The 14,844-nt window shown below is 43.3% G+C and overlaps 1 protein-coding gene across 5 annotated transcripts in view; it reads left to right on the forward strand.

Annotated features, from left to right (window-relative positions):
- Positions 1-11,277, forward strand: part of GRHL2 (grainyhead like transcription factor 2) — a 185,177-nt gene extending 173,900 nt beyond the window's left edge. For all 5 annotated transcript variants that reach the window (XM_074386986.1, XM_003940680.4, XM_010351422.3 and 2 more), the window contains exons 15-16: positions 4,387-4,451; positions 6,675-11,277. In XM_074386986.1, the coding sequence (XP_074243087.1) occupies positions 4,387-4,451; positions 6,675-6,789 (180 nt within the window). In that variant the 3' untranslated portion in view covers positions 6,790-11,277. The remainder of the gene's footprint in view (positions 1-4,386; positions 4,452-6,674) is intronic.
- Positions 11,278-14,844: the final 3,567 nt, after the last annotated feature.

Here is a 14,844-nt window from a genome sequence, read left to right on the forward strand (position 1 = left end):
TATCTTCTCAAGCAGTCATTAAAGGAATTTGATTGCCTAAAGAGATGGTGAGCTGCTATACAGCCAGGGTTATGTAGAAGTATTTCGAAGAGGTTAAACGTCTCTGGAAACTTAAAACATTTTTATTTCTAATTTTATTGAATTGTGATTCAGTGTAGCTTATTTTGTTACCCAACACATGAATCTCCTTAGGATATATAATATTTATAATATTCATGTGTATATCTCTTTATATGAATGTGTCTGTGTGTGTATGTATAATTTGATTATGTTATATAAAGTATAATGATTATATTATTCAACTGTTTTTACTTATCTGTCTAATAGATTTGTTCAATTCTAAAAAGGGTCTATTGAAATCTCTCACTGTAATTGCATGTTTTCAAGGTTTTCAAGTGGAATCTCATCATAATTGCATTTTCATTTTGCAGTATCATAGCACTCAAGCAAAAATGATTACATCTGTAAGTTGTTGTATTTCAACTTTTAAATTTGAAAGTTATTATTTACTTTTTCTAAATTTTTCAAATTCCTAAAGTAATCCTTCTCTACTGTTTGAAAATAAACTTCCAACTATTTTCTCCACCAACACCCTCCAGCTCCACTACTCTCTCTGTGAGATGAGACTTTTAGAGCTGTATTCTCTCCCTTGCCCTCTCTTCCTAAAATGAGCCAGTTGAAATGCCTACCCTCTCCCCATCAACTTCCAAATTCTAGATTTTGCAAAAATAGTTTACTGCTTTATTTCTAGAAAACGATTAGATTTTCCTTTGTATTATGTCCTTTTTTCTTCCAGAATCCTTATTTAGCACTTACATTTCACATTTGCAGTCCACATAACCCTATATACCAAATTTGTCCAACCCATGGCCTGCAAGCTGCATGTGGCCCAAGATAGCTTTGAATATGGCCCAACACAAATTGGTAAACATTCTTAAAGCATTATGAATTTTTTTCCCCATCAGTTATCATTAGTGTTAGTGTATTTTGTGTGTGGCCCAAGACAATTCTTCTTCCACTGTGGCCCAGGGAAGCCAAAAAATTGGACACCCCTGCTATATATTCAAGCTTACAGCCCAACACTGGTGGCTTTTTTCCTTCCCCCTTTCTGTGGTTTGATGTCACCATTTGGATGCATTTGCTGTTTGAATGGAGTTCTTTTGTGAGTCCAGTGGTCCCTTGAGGTCCTTGGGAGGATTGGTTCCAGGACATCTTCCCCATACCAAAATCCACAGATGCTCAAGTCCCTCATGTGAAATGGCATAGACATTTGCACATAACACATACACACCCTCCCACATACTTTGAATCATTGCTGGGTTACTTATAGTATGTAATACATTGTAAAGGTATGTAAATACTTGTTATACTCTATTGTTTTTATTTATATTATTTTTTGCCATTATATTTGTATTTTTCATTTTTTTCTAATATTTTCAATCCATGGCTGATTGAATCCAAGGATGCAGAACCTGGAGATAAGGCTGACTCCTGGGGGCTGACTGTACTTTTTTTTATTTATTTTTTATTTTTTTTATTGTACTTTAGGTTCTGGGGCACATGTGCAGATCATGCAGGATTGTTGCATAGGTACATACATGACAAGGTGGTTTGCTGCCTTGATCCCCCCATCACCTATATCTGGTATTTCTCCCTATGTTATCCCTCCCCACCCCCCTCATCCCTCCCCTTGCTGCCCCCACAACTGACCAAAGTGTGTGATGCTCCCCTCCCTGTGTCCATGTGTTCTAATTGTTTAATGCCTGCCTATGAGTGATGACATGTGGTATTTGATTTTCTGTTCTTGTGTCAGTTTGCTGAGAATGATGCTTTCCAGATTCATCCATGTCCCTATGAAGGACACGAACTCATCATTTTTTATGGCTGCATAGTATTCCATGGTGTATATGTGCCACATTTTCTTTATACAGTCTATCAATGATGGACATTTGGGTTCGTATTTTTGAAATGAGATACTGGGGTGAAATACACTGTTCTTTCACCCTGATGAGTGAGAGATAGCTTGTTGGTAGATGGGATTCATGGAGTAAAGTACTTTTTTTCCTGTAATCTGTAAGAGTTCTTGTCCATTGTCATTTGGTTTCTATTGTTGAGATGAGAAAACTGAAGCCAGGCTATCACTTTTTGGGGTAACTTGTTCTTTTTGTCTGGAAAGTTCCAGGATGTTTTCAAGTGTTTCTTCTTTTCCTTCATGATTTCTATCTATGTTCTATCTTTTTGCTTTCACTTTAAAATTGTTTTTGACTTGATTTTTCCTGACACTATTGAGTTTGCTAAATTGACCACCTATGCTTTCATTCATTTGCTCAACTTGAAAAAAGTTTTTAGATCAATAATCATGTTTGTATATCAGAATTTTGCATGCACATACTTCTCAAGTGTTCTGTTTTTCTTAAGTGCTCTTTTATGTTCTGTTCAAATGGATGCCTCCAACACAAGTTTTGCCAATTTTCTTTGCAATCTACAGGCCGACATTGGCTGTGTTGTTTTTCATACTTGGCTCGTTTGGCTCAGATGTGGCTGCTGTGAGGCAATCTGATTGGTGATGAATTAGTGGTGTCTGTCAGGCCCCCTGCTCATTCCCAGTCTCCTGTTGCTCTCGCAGCTCTCTGCTTACCTGTTCCCCTGCCTTCTAGCCTTGTTAGGGGATGGGGAATTCTTCTTGCGGGGTGAGAGGGATGGAAGGGTGGGAATCTGTCATTCTCTGTAGAGTGAACTCTTCTCAGGATCCAAAGCTCTTCCAGCTCTGCTCTAGATCTCTTCAGCCTCTCTTTCCAGCCTCTGCTAGACTTTCCAATAATCCACGTTTCAAACTTCACCTTTCTCAGCTGCCTGTGAGCCCCACCAGCCACTGGGTTCTGAAGGGGCAGACAGATTTGATTTGGGAGTAGAGAGAGCATAAAAGACATTTAGAGCAGGGCTTTCGAGAATCCATCTGTAAAATACTACTATATAAATGTGAAACACAATCATTGTAAAAATAAAATAAATGGAACAGAATTGTTCAAAATAAAAAGTAAAAGATCTCCTTGTTTCTGTCCATTCTATAGTGGTAGCCCCTGTTAATAGGTTGGTGGACCCTTCAAATATTTTCATGTACTTACATACATATATATATATATTTGAAACTACAAGTGGGATCACACTATATACACAATTTTGTAACTTGGTATTTTCTCCTCAGTATGTTAAGAATATTTTTGTTAATGTGAATTCATGTAGGCTTCCCACATTTCTTTTGACGACTGCACGGTTTTTAAGTGTGAAATGTTAAAATGTGTTTCATTGATGTTTGTTATATGAGGTTTTCTCCATTCTAAACAGTGATGCTTTGAAAATCTTTGTGTACATCTGAATGTATTTCTGTAGACTCGATTACTAGATGTGGAATATGTGGGTCAAAGGATACATGCATTTTAAATTTTAATAGCTTCTGCCAAATTTCTTTCCAAAGGGTTGAGCTTGTTATTCTTGCATGTGAGAGTAATAATACAGAATATGAGAACTGCTGTTTCTCATACTCTGGCTGATACTGCATTATCAAGTTTTAGTTTTTTGTTAGCTTGAAAAATAAAAGTAGTATCCTACTTTGTTTTAATTTTAAATTTTTAAATTATGACTGTTGTGGTACATTTTTTCATATGCTCATTGTCCAATTATTTTTCTTCTGTGAATTGCTTCTTCAGGTTTTTTTTCTTTCTTTGCCCATTGAATTGCTGATCTTTTTCTTGATTTGCAGGAGTTCTTTTTAACTTACGAAAGTTAGTTCCATTTCTGTCATTTGTGTTGCAAAAATGTTACCCAGTGTATTTTTTGTCTTCAGCTTTTAAATTTTTTTTCTATATTACATTTTAAAAATTGTGTTGTTTTTGTTGACCTTGTGTCCTTTTTCTTTAGGTTTCATGTCTTGTTTAGAAAGATCTTTTTTAAGATGACGGCTATCCAAAAAACTCATGGTTTCTTCCTCCACCTCTATGATTTTATCTTTCATATGTAAATCTTTGATCTGTATCAAATTTATTTTGGTGTAAGGAGTGGAGAAGAAATCCAATGTAACTTGTTAAATTTTTTTCTAGATGGCTACTATTTCATCCAACATCATGGTTACAGTTCATCTTTTTCTGACTGACTTGGAATGCTACTTCTATCATAGATTGAATTCCCATGAGGCTAAATCCTTTGTTGAATGATTTAAAGTCTATCCAAAGGGAGAGCCTCATAAATGAGTGTTTTGAGAGTTTGGCTCATGAGTGAAGAGCACTCTATGCCCGGGAAAATGTCCAAGGAGTGAAATTGGAACTTTCCCCTTGCCTCCACTTGGGTTTCCTTCCGTGCTCATCTGTCTTCTTGTTATTGGTATTACAGATATCTGAGAAATATGGGCTGCCCGTGGAGAAGATAACAAAGCTTTACAAGAAAAGCAAAAAAGGGTAAGAAAGACTCAACTTACATTGACTTCCAAATCAGATAAGTCTACATGATGCCTTAAAAATAAAATGATGCCTGTCTTTTGTTAGGTCTGTGGCCCACTTTTCTTAAAAATTGTGTCTTTCTTCCAGAGAATTGCAGAGCAGATTGTATTTGGAAGATCCTCAGGGAGAGAGGGAGGGAGGCAGTGCCTTGGCAGTATGTCAACTGAGATGCCCTATTCCAATGACAGGATGAGCAGGCAGACCAGTGAGGTCTGGAGGTGTTGAGGACACTGAAGAGAATGGCAAAGTCACCTCTCTGCAGGGAGTGGAGTTTATAGGGAATCACGTGTGGCTCTTGCGGTTGGTTTCTGGGTGGCATACTAGGAACAAAAAATGGTTTGGAACATAGGGGATTCTTCTAAGGTAATTTTTGAGAAAGGTTCTCAAATAATCATTGGACCTATCTGTTCTCATTGTTAAGAACAATAGGTCATATTTACTGGGTGTTAGGTAGGTACAAAGACCCTTCCTATGTGTTTTACATGTATGCCTCTATTTACTTCTCACCACTGTATGAGGTGGAATCTCTTACCTCTGATTTATTGATGAGGAAACCAAGGCAGAGGGGTCTTAAGCTTCTCACCCAAGGTCTCATGTTCAGTAGGTAGAGCACAGATTTGAACCCAGGTCTGTGTCCTCAAGGCTCAAGTGCTTAGCTCCCACATTCTGCTGTCTGACTTCCTGCGTGGGATTCCTGTGTGAGAAGGTCTAACAGTAAGAGCCACAGAGCTAGCCTAAGTCCCAGGAGAGAGTATCTGTTGACTCAGCTTCTGGAGTATTTTCCTACCAAAAGCAGAAGATGAGTCTTTCAACTCTTAGGAAATTGGATTATCTGGGATGCTCAGGCTTTCTCAGTTATGAGTCCTGTTGGTTGGTTGGAGGATATGACAGGAAACCCTTTCCACCTGAGCTCTTGTTGGAAGATTTACTAAAATGCACATTATTCTCTTGCCAAGATCAATGTAATAGGCTGGGTGTATTCCTCTGACAGTGAGATTTGAGTGGTGTCTCACAGTCCTATTGCTGAGCAGAAATCCTCAGTGCAGAGGTACATGCCGATGATAACGTTTTGCTTTTGTTGAACTCTATTGTCAGGTCTTGTGCTAAATGTTTTTATCCTATGAACAATCCTTTAAGGCTGGATGATTGTTCTTACTTTTGCAGAAGAATAAACTGAGGCTCTGAAAGGCTAAACAGCTCGCCTGCTGACACACTGTGAAATGATAGTGTGTCAGGTCGTTAGTACTTCCATTCTCAAACTAGCATCTGTCTGACTTCAAATCATGAAATTGGCTTTAAGGAAATTACAGAAGTCTCTGGAAGCTGTTGACTTTCTTAGAACTCTACCAGGGATAGTTAGCCAAGGAGTAGGTGACAGGTGGTAAAGTGTCAGAATGAGGTAAAGCTATTTTCAAAATCAAGCTTGGCCATGTACTAACTCAGGCGTCCCCAAACTTTTTACACAGGGGGTCAGTTCACTGTCCCTCAGACCGTTGGAGGGTCGCTGCATACTGTGCTCCTCTCACTGACCACCAATGAAAGAGGTGCCCCTTCCTGAAGTGCGGCGGGGGGCCGCATGCGGCCTGCAGGCCGTAGTTTGGGGACGCCTGTTAATTGAATGAACTTGGGGAAACAATTTAACCTTGCTGAGCTCAGTTTTCTCATCGGCAAAATGGCGATGATGACACCTACCTTCAAAGTCGCTGTGAGAACTAAATACAAGATCATATTACATGCTCAAAAAAGGGGAGCTGCAATTCTTGCTTATTTTCCTCTTCCTCCTAAGAGCAGAGGCAATGCATTTTTAAAGATGCATTTTCAAGAGGCCCTATGGTTTAATGGAAAGAGGTAGGGGGCCTAATGATTTACGTCCTGGCCCTGGTAATCACTAACTCTGTGATTCTGGACTTCCTAACTTCCCTGGGCCTCAGTTTACTCATCTATAAAGCAAGCAGGTTGGGTTGAATGTTAGTTCTGAGAAGTTGAGGCTTTGCTTTCCTCAAACTAGTTTTGGGGAAAGCAAACAGAATGAGTGTCTTTCCCCGCCTGTATCCTCTGTCCTCCACTCTCCCAGCCTCCACCGGAAAAGAATGGCGACGAACCTCCAGCCTGGAGCTCCCCTTGCCCTGAGCACATTGTTCATGGAATCTTTGTTTTTCACACCCTCCCCTTCCATGGCAGCATCCTGGTGAACATGGATGACAACATCATCGAGCACTACTCGAATGAGGACACCTTCATCCTCAACATGGAGAGCATGGTGGAGGGCTTCAAGGTCACGCTCATGGAAATCTAGCCCTGGGTTTGGCATCTCACTTTGGCTGGAGCTCTCAGTGCGTTCCTCCCTGGGAGAGACAGAGGCCCCGGTCCCAGAACCAGGAGACCCATCTCCCCAATCTCTCAACTGCTGTTACAAGACTGAGCTGGGGAGTGGGGCAAGGACAGGCCTCACTGTCAGTGTGCTCGGTCCATCCACCGGCACCTACCATGGAGCTGAAGCCTGAGCCCCTCAGGAAGGTGCCTTCGGCCTGTCGGATTCCTATTTATTGCCCACTTTTTCCTGGAGCCAGGGTCCAGGCCCGCCAGGACTCTGCAGGTCACTGCTAGCTCCAGATGAGACCGTCCAGCATTCCCCCTTCAAGAGAAACTCATCTCCAACAGCCTAAAAAATTTCCATCCTTTCTTTCTTACCCCTCCACATTTCCCGAGTGGCTGGACAAAATGAGCTACTTCTGAGTGTAGTAGTCATCGGTGGGATAAGAGGTGGATGCCCCCTTTCTGGTCAAACACCTTCAGGTTGCTCTGGGGAAGGTTGTCTTACTAAATATCTCCAGGGTTCCCAGCGAGCGGCCACCAGGCCTTGTACAGGAAGACATTCAGCCACCGTGTAATTAGTAAGTAACACAGAAAGTCTGGCTGCCTGCATTGTACATAGTGTTTATAATATTGTAATAATATATTTTACCTGTGGTGTGTGGGCATGTTTACTGCCACTGGCCTAGGAAAGACACAGACCTGGAGACTGTTTTAACGGGAGTTTTTGCCTCTGTGCCTGTTTAGGAGACAAGCAGGGCTAGGGAGAGGGCCTTTGGGATGTCAAGGTGACTGCAGCTGATGCCAAGATGGATATGCAGTGGGCATACCTGAGGCTCGTTCCCTGTCCCCAGGGGAAGCCCCCTCTCCCTCTCCATGGCCATGACTCTCCTTCGAGGCCACCACGTTTATCTCACGATGATGTGTTTTGCTTGACTCTCTGACTCGTGGGAAAGGTCATCCTGTCTGAGACCCCAGCTCCTCCAGCTTTGGCTGCGGGCACGGCCTGAGCATTCTGGAGAGCCTCTGCAGGGGGCCCTGTGACTAGGCCTGCTACAGAGCTGCTCAGCTATCATAAGAATCCTGGACACTGTGCCTGTGCCTCGCAGTTTACAAGCACGCCCTTCATCTCAAGTGGTCCTTTCAAAGGCCTGCTGAGAGCTGCAAACAGCTCAGCTCTAAGTCGGCAGGCCGGGTCTTCCTCCTGGCCCACTAGACGGAAAGGAGGGATGGTTTGCATCACTCCTGGATGCTGGGTTTAAGGAAGTGAGTGAGAGAATGCGCCAAGAGTGCTGGCTCCTGTGAAACCAGCCTCAGGAGGCAAACTAGGAGAGAGTGTTCTCCTGCTACATGCCTGGGAGCTGGAAGAGAAAAACACGCCCCTAAACAATCACAAAATGATGCACCATCACGGACCGCTGTTCTCTTTGAGGGGACAGGTTTCATTTAGGGGTTTGCATTCACCCTTGTGGGCTGAAGCACTAGCTTTTTGGTAGCTAGACACATCTTGCACCCAAGGCCCTGGGTCTAGGACAGTTTCTCTTTAAAGGTCCAGATTTGTTTGGAAAGCACTTTGACTCTTACCTGGAGGTGCCCTCTCTCAGGGCTTCCTGAGCTCCCACCTCATCTGCCCTGAGATGCAGAGCAGGACAGAGGGGCTGCTAGCTCAGGACAGAGCTAGCTCAGCTGTTTCTCCTTGAGGCTGCAGAGGAATCGAATTGGACAGAGAGCAGGTGCTGTGCCCAAGAAGATCTCTGCGGCAGTTTGGGGGCCAGCTCTGTGTGTGTCCTCTGGGCATGTTAACCCTTCCTGTGGTGCCAAAGGTTTGCATCGTGGATCCAGCTGTGCTCCGGTCTGTCCCCTCCTCCTCCACTCTGACTGCCATGCCCCGGACCAACAGCTTGGGGGCCCTCCAGGGCGCTAATGGGGCTCTGCTCTGAGATGGACAAATTCAGTGTTGGAAATACATGTTGTACTATGCACTTCCCGTGCTCCTTGCATTAGGAATAGTTTCAAACATGATTGGCAGACATAACAACGGCAAATACTCGGGCTGGGACATAGGACTTTGGAGTAGGAAAAAGACAACGGCTTGGCAGTCTGCCACAGGCAACCTACCCTCTCTCTCCAGCCTCTTTAGGAAACAGTTTGCCAGCCCTGCCCTAAGGCAGAAGATGAATTGAAGATGCTTCTGCATGTTTCCTAAGTCCCTGAGCAATCATGGTGGTGACAATTGCCACAACAAGGGATACAAGGCCAGTGCCACCAGACAGTGGTGCCAAGTGCCACCTCCCTTCCAATCCGTTCCCTCTGCGTCCTTGGAGCATCCCAGCTTGGCTTTGATGTGTCCTTCGCTGTGTATGTTAGCAGAGCTTTGACAAGCAAAATTTCCTGAGCAAAACACTCCAAAGAGACAGGAACACTTGCCGCCTCCTCTTTTTTGTCCCTTAAATTAGTCACACTCAAATAAATAAGCTTAAAAAAAAAATCCATGGAAGATCACGGACATGTGAAATGAGCATTTTTCCTTTTTTAAAGTCTGAACAGAACGGGAGTTTTTCTTATACATCTCCAAATTGTTTAGACTTTGAGTGTTTAGAAGTTGAGACCAACAGAAAATGCAGTTAGATGTCATCTTGGAATTGGTTTCTAAAAAAGTAAGGCATGTCGTGGCCCAGAAACTTAGGATGCGTGAAATGAATCAAACGTTTATTTTCCTCCTTATTTAAAATCATGAAAATGCAACAGAAATAGAGGGTTTGTGCCAAATGCTATGAACGGCCCTTTCTTAAAGACAAGCAAGGGAGATTGATATATGTACAGTTTGCTCTCATGTTAAAAAAAAAAAAGGTAAATGTAACTTAATAGTTTTGTAAATGGGAGAGGGGGAATCTATAAACTATAAATACAGTTATTTTATTTTTTGTACATTTTTAAGAAGAAAAAATAAATATTCATAACATAAGGGTAAAACGACAGTGTCTGGTGCTTTCTGCGAGGCGAGTGTTGGGCATTTTTACCTGGTTGGAGAGCGGTTTCTGTGTGACGTGAGAAAATTCTAGCTGCCCACCCCGCCTTCATGTCCTGGGCATTTCCTGTTAAAGTTACTTCACTGTGCTTCGCCCCAGTGTTAAATGAGAAAAGGGCTGAAGACCTTCCAAGGCTTCGGTGTGAACACCGCAGTCTCCCCTGGGTGGTTATTTTTTCCAGTCCCTCAGGGCAGGGAGTTGGTTCCATGCATTTGCTTATGCCCATCCACACTCCCAGGCAGGCTCACCTGCCCTTGAATTCCCAAAAAAGCTTTCTGCTTCTTTAGTTCACCTGCACCAACCTCCATGTGGAGGCTGAAACCATGTGGCTGAAACTCCAGTTTTCTCGCAATCTCTGGCCCTGGAACCCACAAGCTCCCTAAAATCGGTTGGCTCCAATGTGAATGCGTGAATGGACTATATGCCAGTACCTGCTGGGGTTTTCTTGGTGGGCCCCAGTCTGTGGAGCCACCCACATTCCTTTAACCGCTGTCCATAATTATCTCTCAAGAGCAGCTCTGTTCCAAAAAAGTAGCGTTTCTACATTCTTCTGCACCTTCTCATCTCTCTGTGTATCCATGTCCACAGCATTCAAATCCTGGCTAAACATTAGCCTTCAGGAAGCCTGCTTGACCAACTTCAACCCCAGTGGCATCTACAGCAGCCTCCATGCCTAGACCAGGGGCTGGGAAGTGAGGGGCTGGAGGAAGCACTTACTGCAGAGCCTTCAGGAGAGATCCTGGGATTAGAAATAGGCCCCAAGGGCCAAGCGCGGTGGCTCACACCTGTAATCCCAGCACTTTGGGAGGCCAAAGTGGGTGGATCATCTGAGGTCAAGAGTTCGATACCAGCCTGGCCAACATGGTGAAACTCTGTCTCTACTAAAAATACAAAAATGAGCTGGGCGTGATGGTGCGCACCTGTAATCCCAGCTACTCAGGAGGCCGAGGCAGGATAATCGCTTGAACCCGGAAGGCGGAGGTTGCAGTGAGCCAGGATCGCACCACTGTACTCCAGCCTGGCCCTGGCGACAGAGTGAGACTTTATCTCAAAAAACAAACAAACAAAAAAGAAAAGTAAAGAAATGAGCCCCAAGGCTTGTTATCAGGACTGTTCCATAGCCTCAGTAGGAGGTCTCCGTGCTCTCCCCAGCTGCCTAAGTAGATCCAGCTGAGAACACAAGCTGGTCTCCATGTCTCCAGAGGCAGCCTCTCCCTTGGCTTGTGGCAGCCACTGTCCTGCTGTCAGGTACTCCCAACATGTGCCACCCAGCTCCCTGGAATGAGATGCTGGTTGGATAAGCGATAATGACTAATTGTGAGTGTCGTGAAGTCCAGTACCAGCTCTTGCCTTCCACTCCCTACACTGATTCAGTTCAGTTACTCAGGACCTGATGTTTCGCCATGTGCTGGAGAGACAGGCAAGTTAGACACGGTCTCCTCCCATAGGAGGTGTGGTGCAAAAGGATAGTGATCTAGTGTCTGTCAACACAATGATAAACATTTCTCCTAGGAGAGTCAGGACTGTTATCTCCCTAGTCCTAAGGTACACAAACCCCTCTTATCCTTAGACATTTTGGATATGATGAGAAATCACCACCATGATCCTCACTTTGGGAAGGCTGCCAACTCGAGGGTTGGAGCTCTGTTTCTGGGAAGTCAACGGGAAGGCGAAAAGGCACGGCCACTGTGTCACTTGAGGTCCTCCAAGATGTAGATGCCATGATGGGATTACAAGTTCAGCGCAGACTTATTGGAGGAAATCCATGTGGGAAGAGCCTTGGACCACAACACAGTTCCCAGAAGGTTACAGCCAGGTCAGTGGGGAGCCCCAGGCAATGGTCGTCAACAAGAGGAGTCCCACTCTGGGCAAGAAGGGCCAGTCCTAATGCCCTTGCCACAGGCAGCCACAGTCCTAACACCCCTGCTGTGTGCAGCCATTGACCTCCTGGGAGAATGTAGCTTAGAGGGGCTCCACAGGCATGGCAGCCAGAGCCTGGCAAGCCACTCCGCTCCCAGCTGCAGGTTCTCCTAAGGGAAGATTGGAGTGGGGCCAACCCCTTCTTTTTTTATTTATTTTTATTTTTATTGCATTTTAGGTTCTGAGGCATATGTGCAGATCATGCAGGATTGTTGCATAGGTACAGACGTGGCAAGGTGGTTTGCTGTCTCCATTCCCCTGTCACCTACATCTGGCGTTTCTCCCCATGTTATCCCTCTCCGACCTCTCCACGCCCCCACTATCCCTCCCGAGACACCCCCCAAACAGACCTCAGTGTGTTATGCTCCCCTCCCTGTGTCCATGCATCCTTATTGTTCGACACCTGTCTATGAGTGAGAACATGCAATGTTTGATTTTCTGTTCTTATGTCACTTTGCTGAGAATGATGGTTTCCACATTCATCCATGTCCCTACAAAGGACACAAATTCATCGTTTTTTATGGCTGCATAGTATTCCATGGTGTATATGTGCCACATTTTCCTTGTCCAGTCTGTCCTCGATGGGCATTTGGGTTGGTTCCAGGTCTTTGGTATTGTAAACAGTGCCACAATGAACATACATGTGCATGTGTCTTTATAATAGAATAATTTATAATCCTTTGGGTATATACCCAGTAATGGGATTGCTGGGTCAAATGGAATTTGTTTCTAGGTCCTTGAGGAATTGCCACATTGTCTTCCAAAATGGTTGAACTAATTTACACTCCCACCAACAGTGTAAAAGTGTTCCTATATCTCTACATCCTCTTCAGCATCTGTTGTCTACAGATTTTTTAATGATCACCATTCAAACTTGCATGAGGTGGTATCTCAATGTGGTTTTGACTTGCATTTCTCTAATAGTCAGTGATGATGAGCATTTTTTCATATGTTTGTTGGCTTCATATATGTCTTCTTTTGAAAAGTGTTCATATCCTTTGCCCACTTTTGGATGGCTTTTTTTTTTTTCTTGTAAATCTGTTTTAGTTCTTTGTAGATTCTGGATATTAGCCCTTTGTCAGTGGGTAGATGGCAAAAATTTTTCCCATTCTGTTGGTTGCCAGTTTACTCCAATGATTGTTTCTTTTGCTGTACAGAAGCTCTGGAGTTCAATTAGGTCCCATTTGTCTATTTTGGCTTTTGTTGCCAATGCTTTTGGTGTTTTAGTCGTGAAGTCCTTGCCTATGCCTATGTCCTGAATGGTTTTGCCTAGGTTTTCTTCTAGGGTTTTTATGGTGTTAGATCTTACGTTTAAGCCTTTAATCCATCTGGAGTTAATTTTAGTGTAAGGTGTCAGGAAGGGGTCCACTTTCTGCTTTCTACACACTGCTAGCCACTTTTCCCAACACCATTTCTTAAACAGGGAATCCTTTCCCATTGCTTTTTTTTGTCAGGTTTGTCAAAAATCAGATGGTTGTAGATGTGTGGCATTGCCTCCAAGGCCTCTGTTCTGTTCCATTAGTCTATATCTCTGTTTTGGTACCAGTACCATGCTGTTTTGATTACTGTAGCCTAGTAGTATAGTTTGAAATCAGGTAGCATGATGCCTCCAGCTTTGTTCTTTTTGCTTAGGATTGTCTTGGCTCTGCAGGTTCTCTTTTGGTTCCATATGAAGTTTAAGGTGTTTTCTTCCAGTTCTGTGAAGAAGGTCATTGGTAGCTTGATGGGGATAGCATTGAATCTATAAATTACTTTGGGCAGTATCACCATTTTCATGATATTGATTCTTAGTAACCATGAGCATGGAATGTTTATCCATCTGTTTGTGTCCTCCCTTATTTCCTTGAGCAGTGGTATGTAGTTCCCCTTGAAGAGGTCCTTTACATCCTTTCTTAGCTGTATTCCCAGGTATTTTATTCTCTTTGTAGCAATTGTGAATGGGAGTTTGCTCATGATTTGGCTCTCTGTTAGTTTGTTATTTGTGTATAGAAATGCTTGTGATTTCTGCACACTGATTTTGTATCCTGAGACTTTGCTGAAGTTGCTTATCGGTTTAAGGAGATTTTGGGCTGAGATGATAGGGTCTTCTAAATATACAGTCATGTCATCTGCAAATAGAGACAATTGGACTTCCTCTTTTCCTAATTGAAAACCCTTTATTTTTTTTGCTTGCCTAATTGCTCTGGCTAGAACTTTCAATACTATATAGAATAGGAGTGGTGACAGAGGGCATCCTTGTCTAGTGCCAGATTTCAAAGGGAATGCTTCCAGTTTTTGCCCATTCAGTATGATATTGGCTGGAGATTTGTCATAAATAGCTTTTATTGTTTTGAGATATGTTCCTTCGATATCTGTTTTATTGAGAGTTTTTAGCATAAATGGCTAAATGCATAAATGGTGAATTTTGTTGAAGGCCTTCTCTGCATCCATTGAGATAATCATGTGGTTTTTGTCTTTGGTTCTGTGTATGTGGTGGATTATGTTTATAGACTTGCGTATGTTGAACCAGCCTTGCATCCCTGGAATGAAGCCTACTTTATCATGATTGATAAGCTTTTTGATGTGCTGTTGCAATCGGTTTGCCCGTATTTTACTGAAGATTTTTGCATCTATGTTCATCATGGATATTGGCCTGAAGTTTGCTTTTTTTGTTGAATCTCTGCTGGGTTTTGATATCAGGATGATGTTGGTCTCATAAAATGATTTGGGAAGGATTCCCTCTTTTTGTGTTGAATAACAAGGGCTGAAGTTGAGGCAGCAATTAATAGCCTACCAACCAAAAAATGTCCAGGTCCAGATGGTTCACAGCTGAATTCTAACAGATGTACAAAGAGGAGCTGGTACATTCCTTCTGAAACTATTCCCTTCTTTAAAAACATCTCTGGCTGAGTGTGGTGGTTCACACCTGTAATCCCTGCACTTTTGGAGGCCAAGGCGGGTGGATCTCAAGGTCAGGAGATCAAGACCATCCTGGCCAACATGGTGAAACTCTTTCTCTACTAAAATACAAAAAACTAGCCAGGTATGGTGGCACGCACCTGTAGTCCCAGCTACTCTGGAGGCTGAGGCAGGGGAATTGCTTGAACCTG

The sequence above is a fragment of the Saimiri boliviensis genome, chromosome 15 (genome assembly GCF_048565385.1).
Source record: "Saimiri boliviensis isolate mSaiBol1 chromosome 15, mSaiBol1.pri, whole genome shotgun sequence".
Taxonomy (NCBI): Eukaryota; Metazoa; Chordata; class Mammalia; order Primates; family Cebidae; genus Saimiri; species Saimiri boliviensis.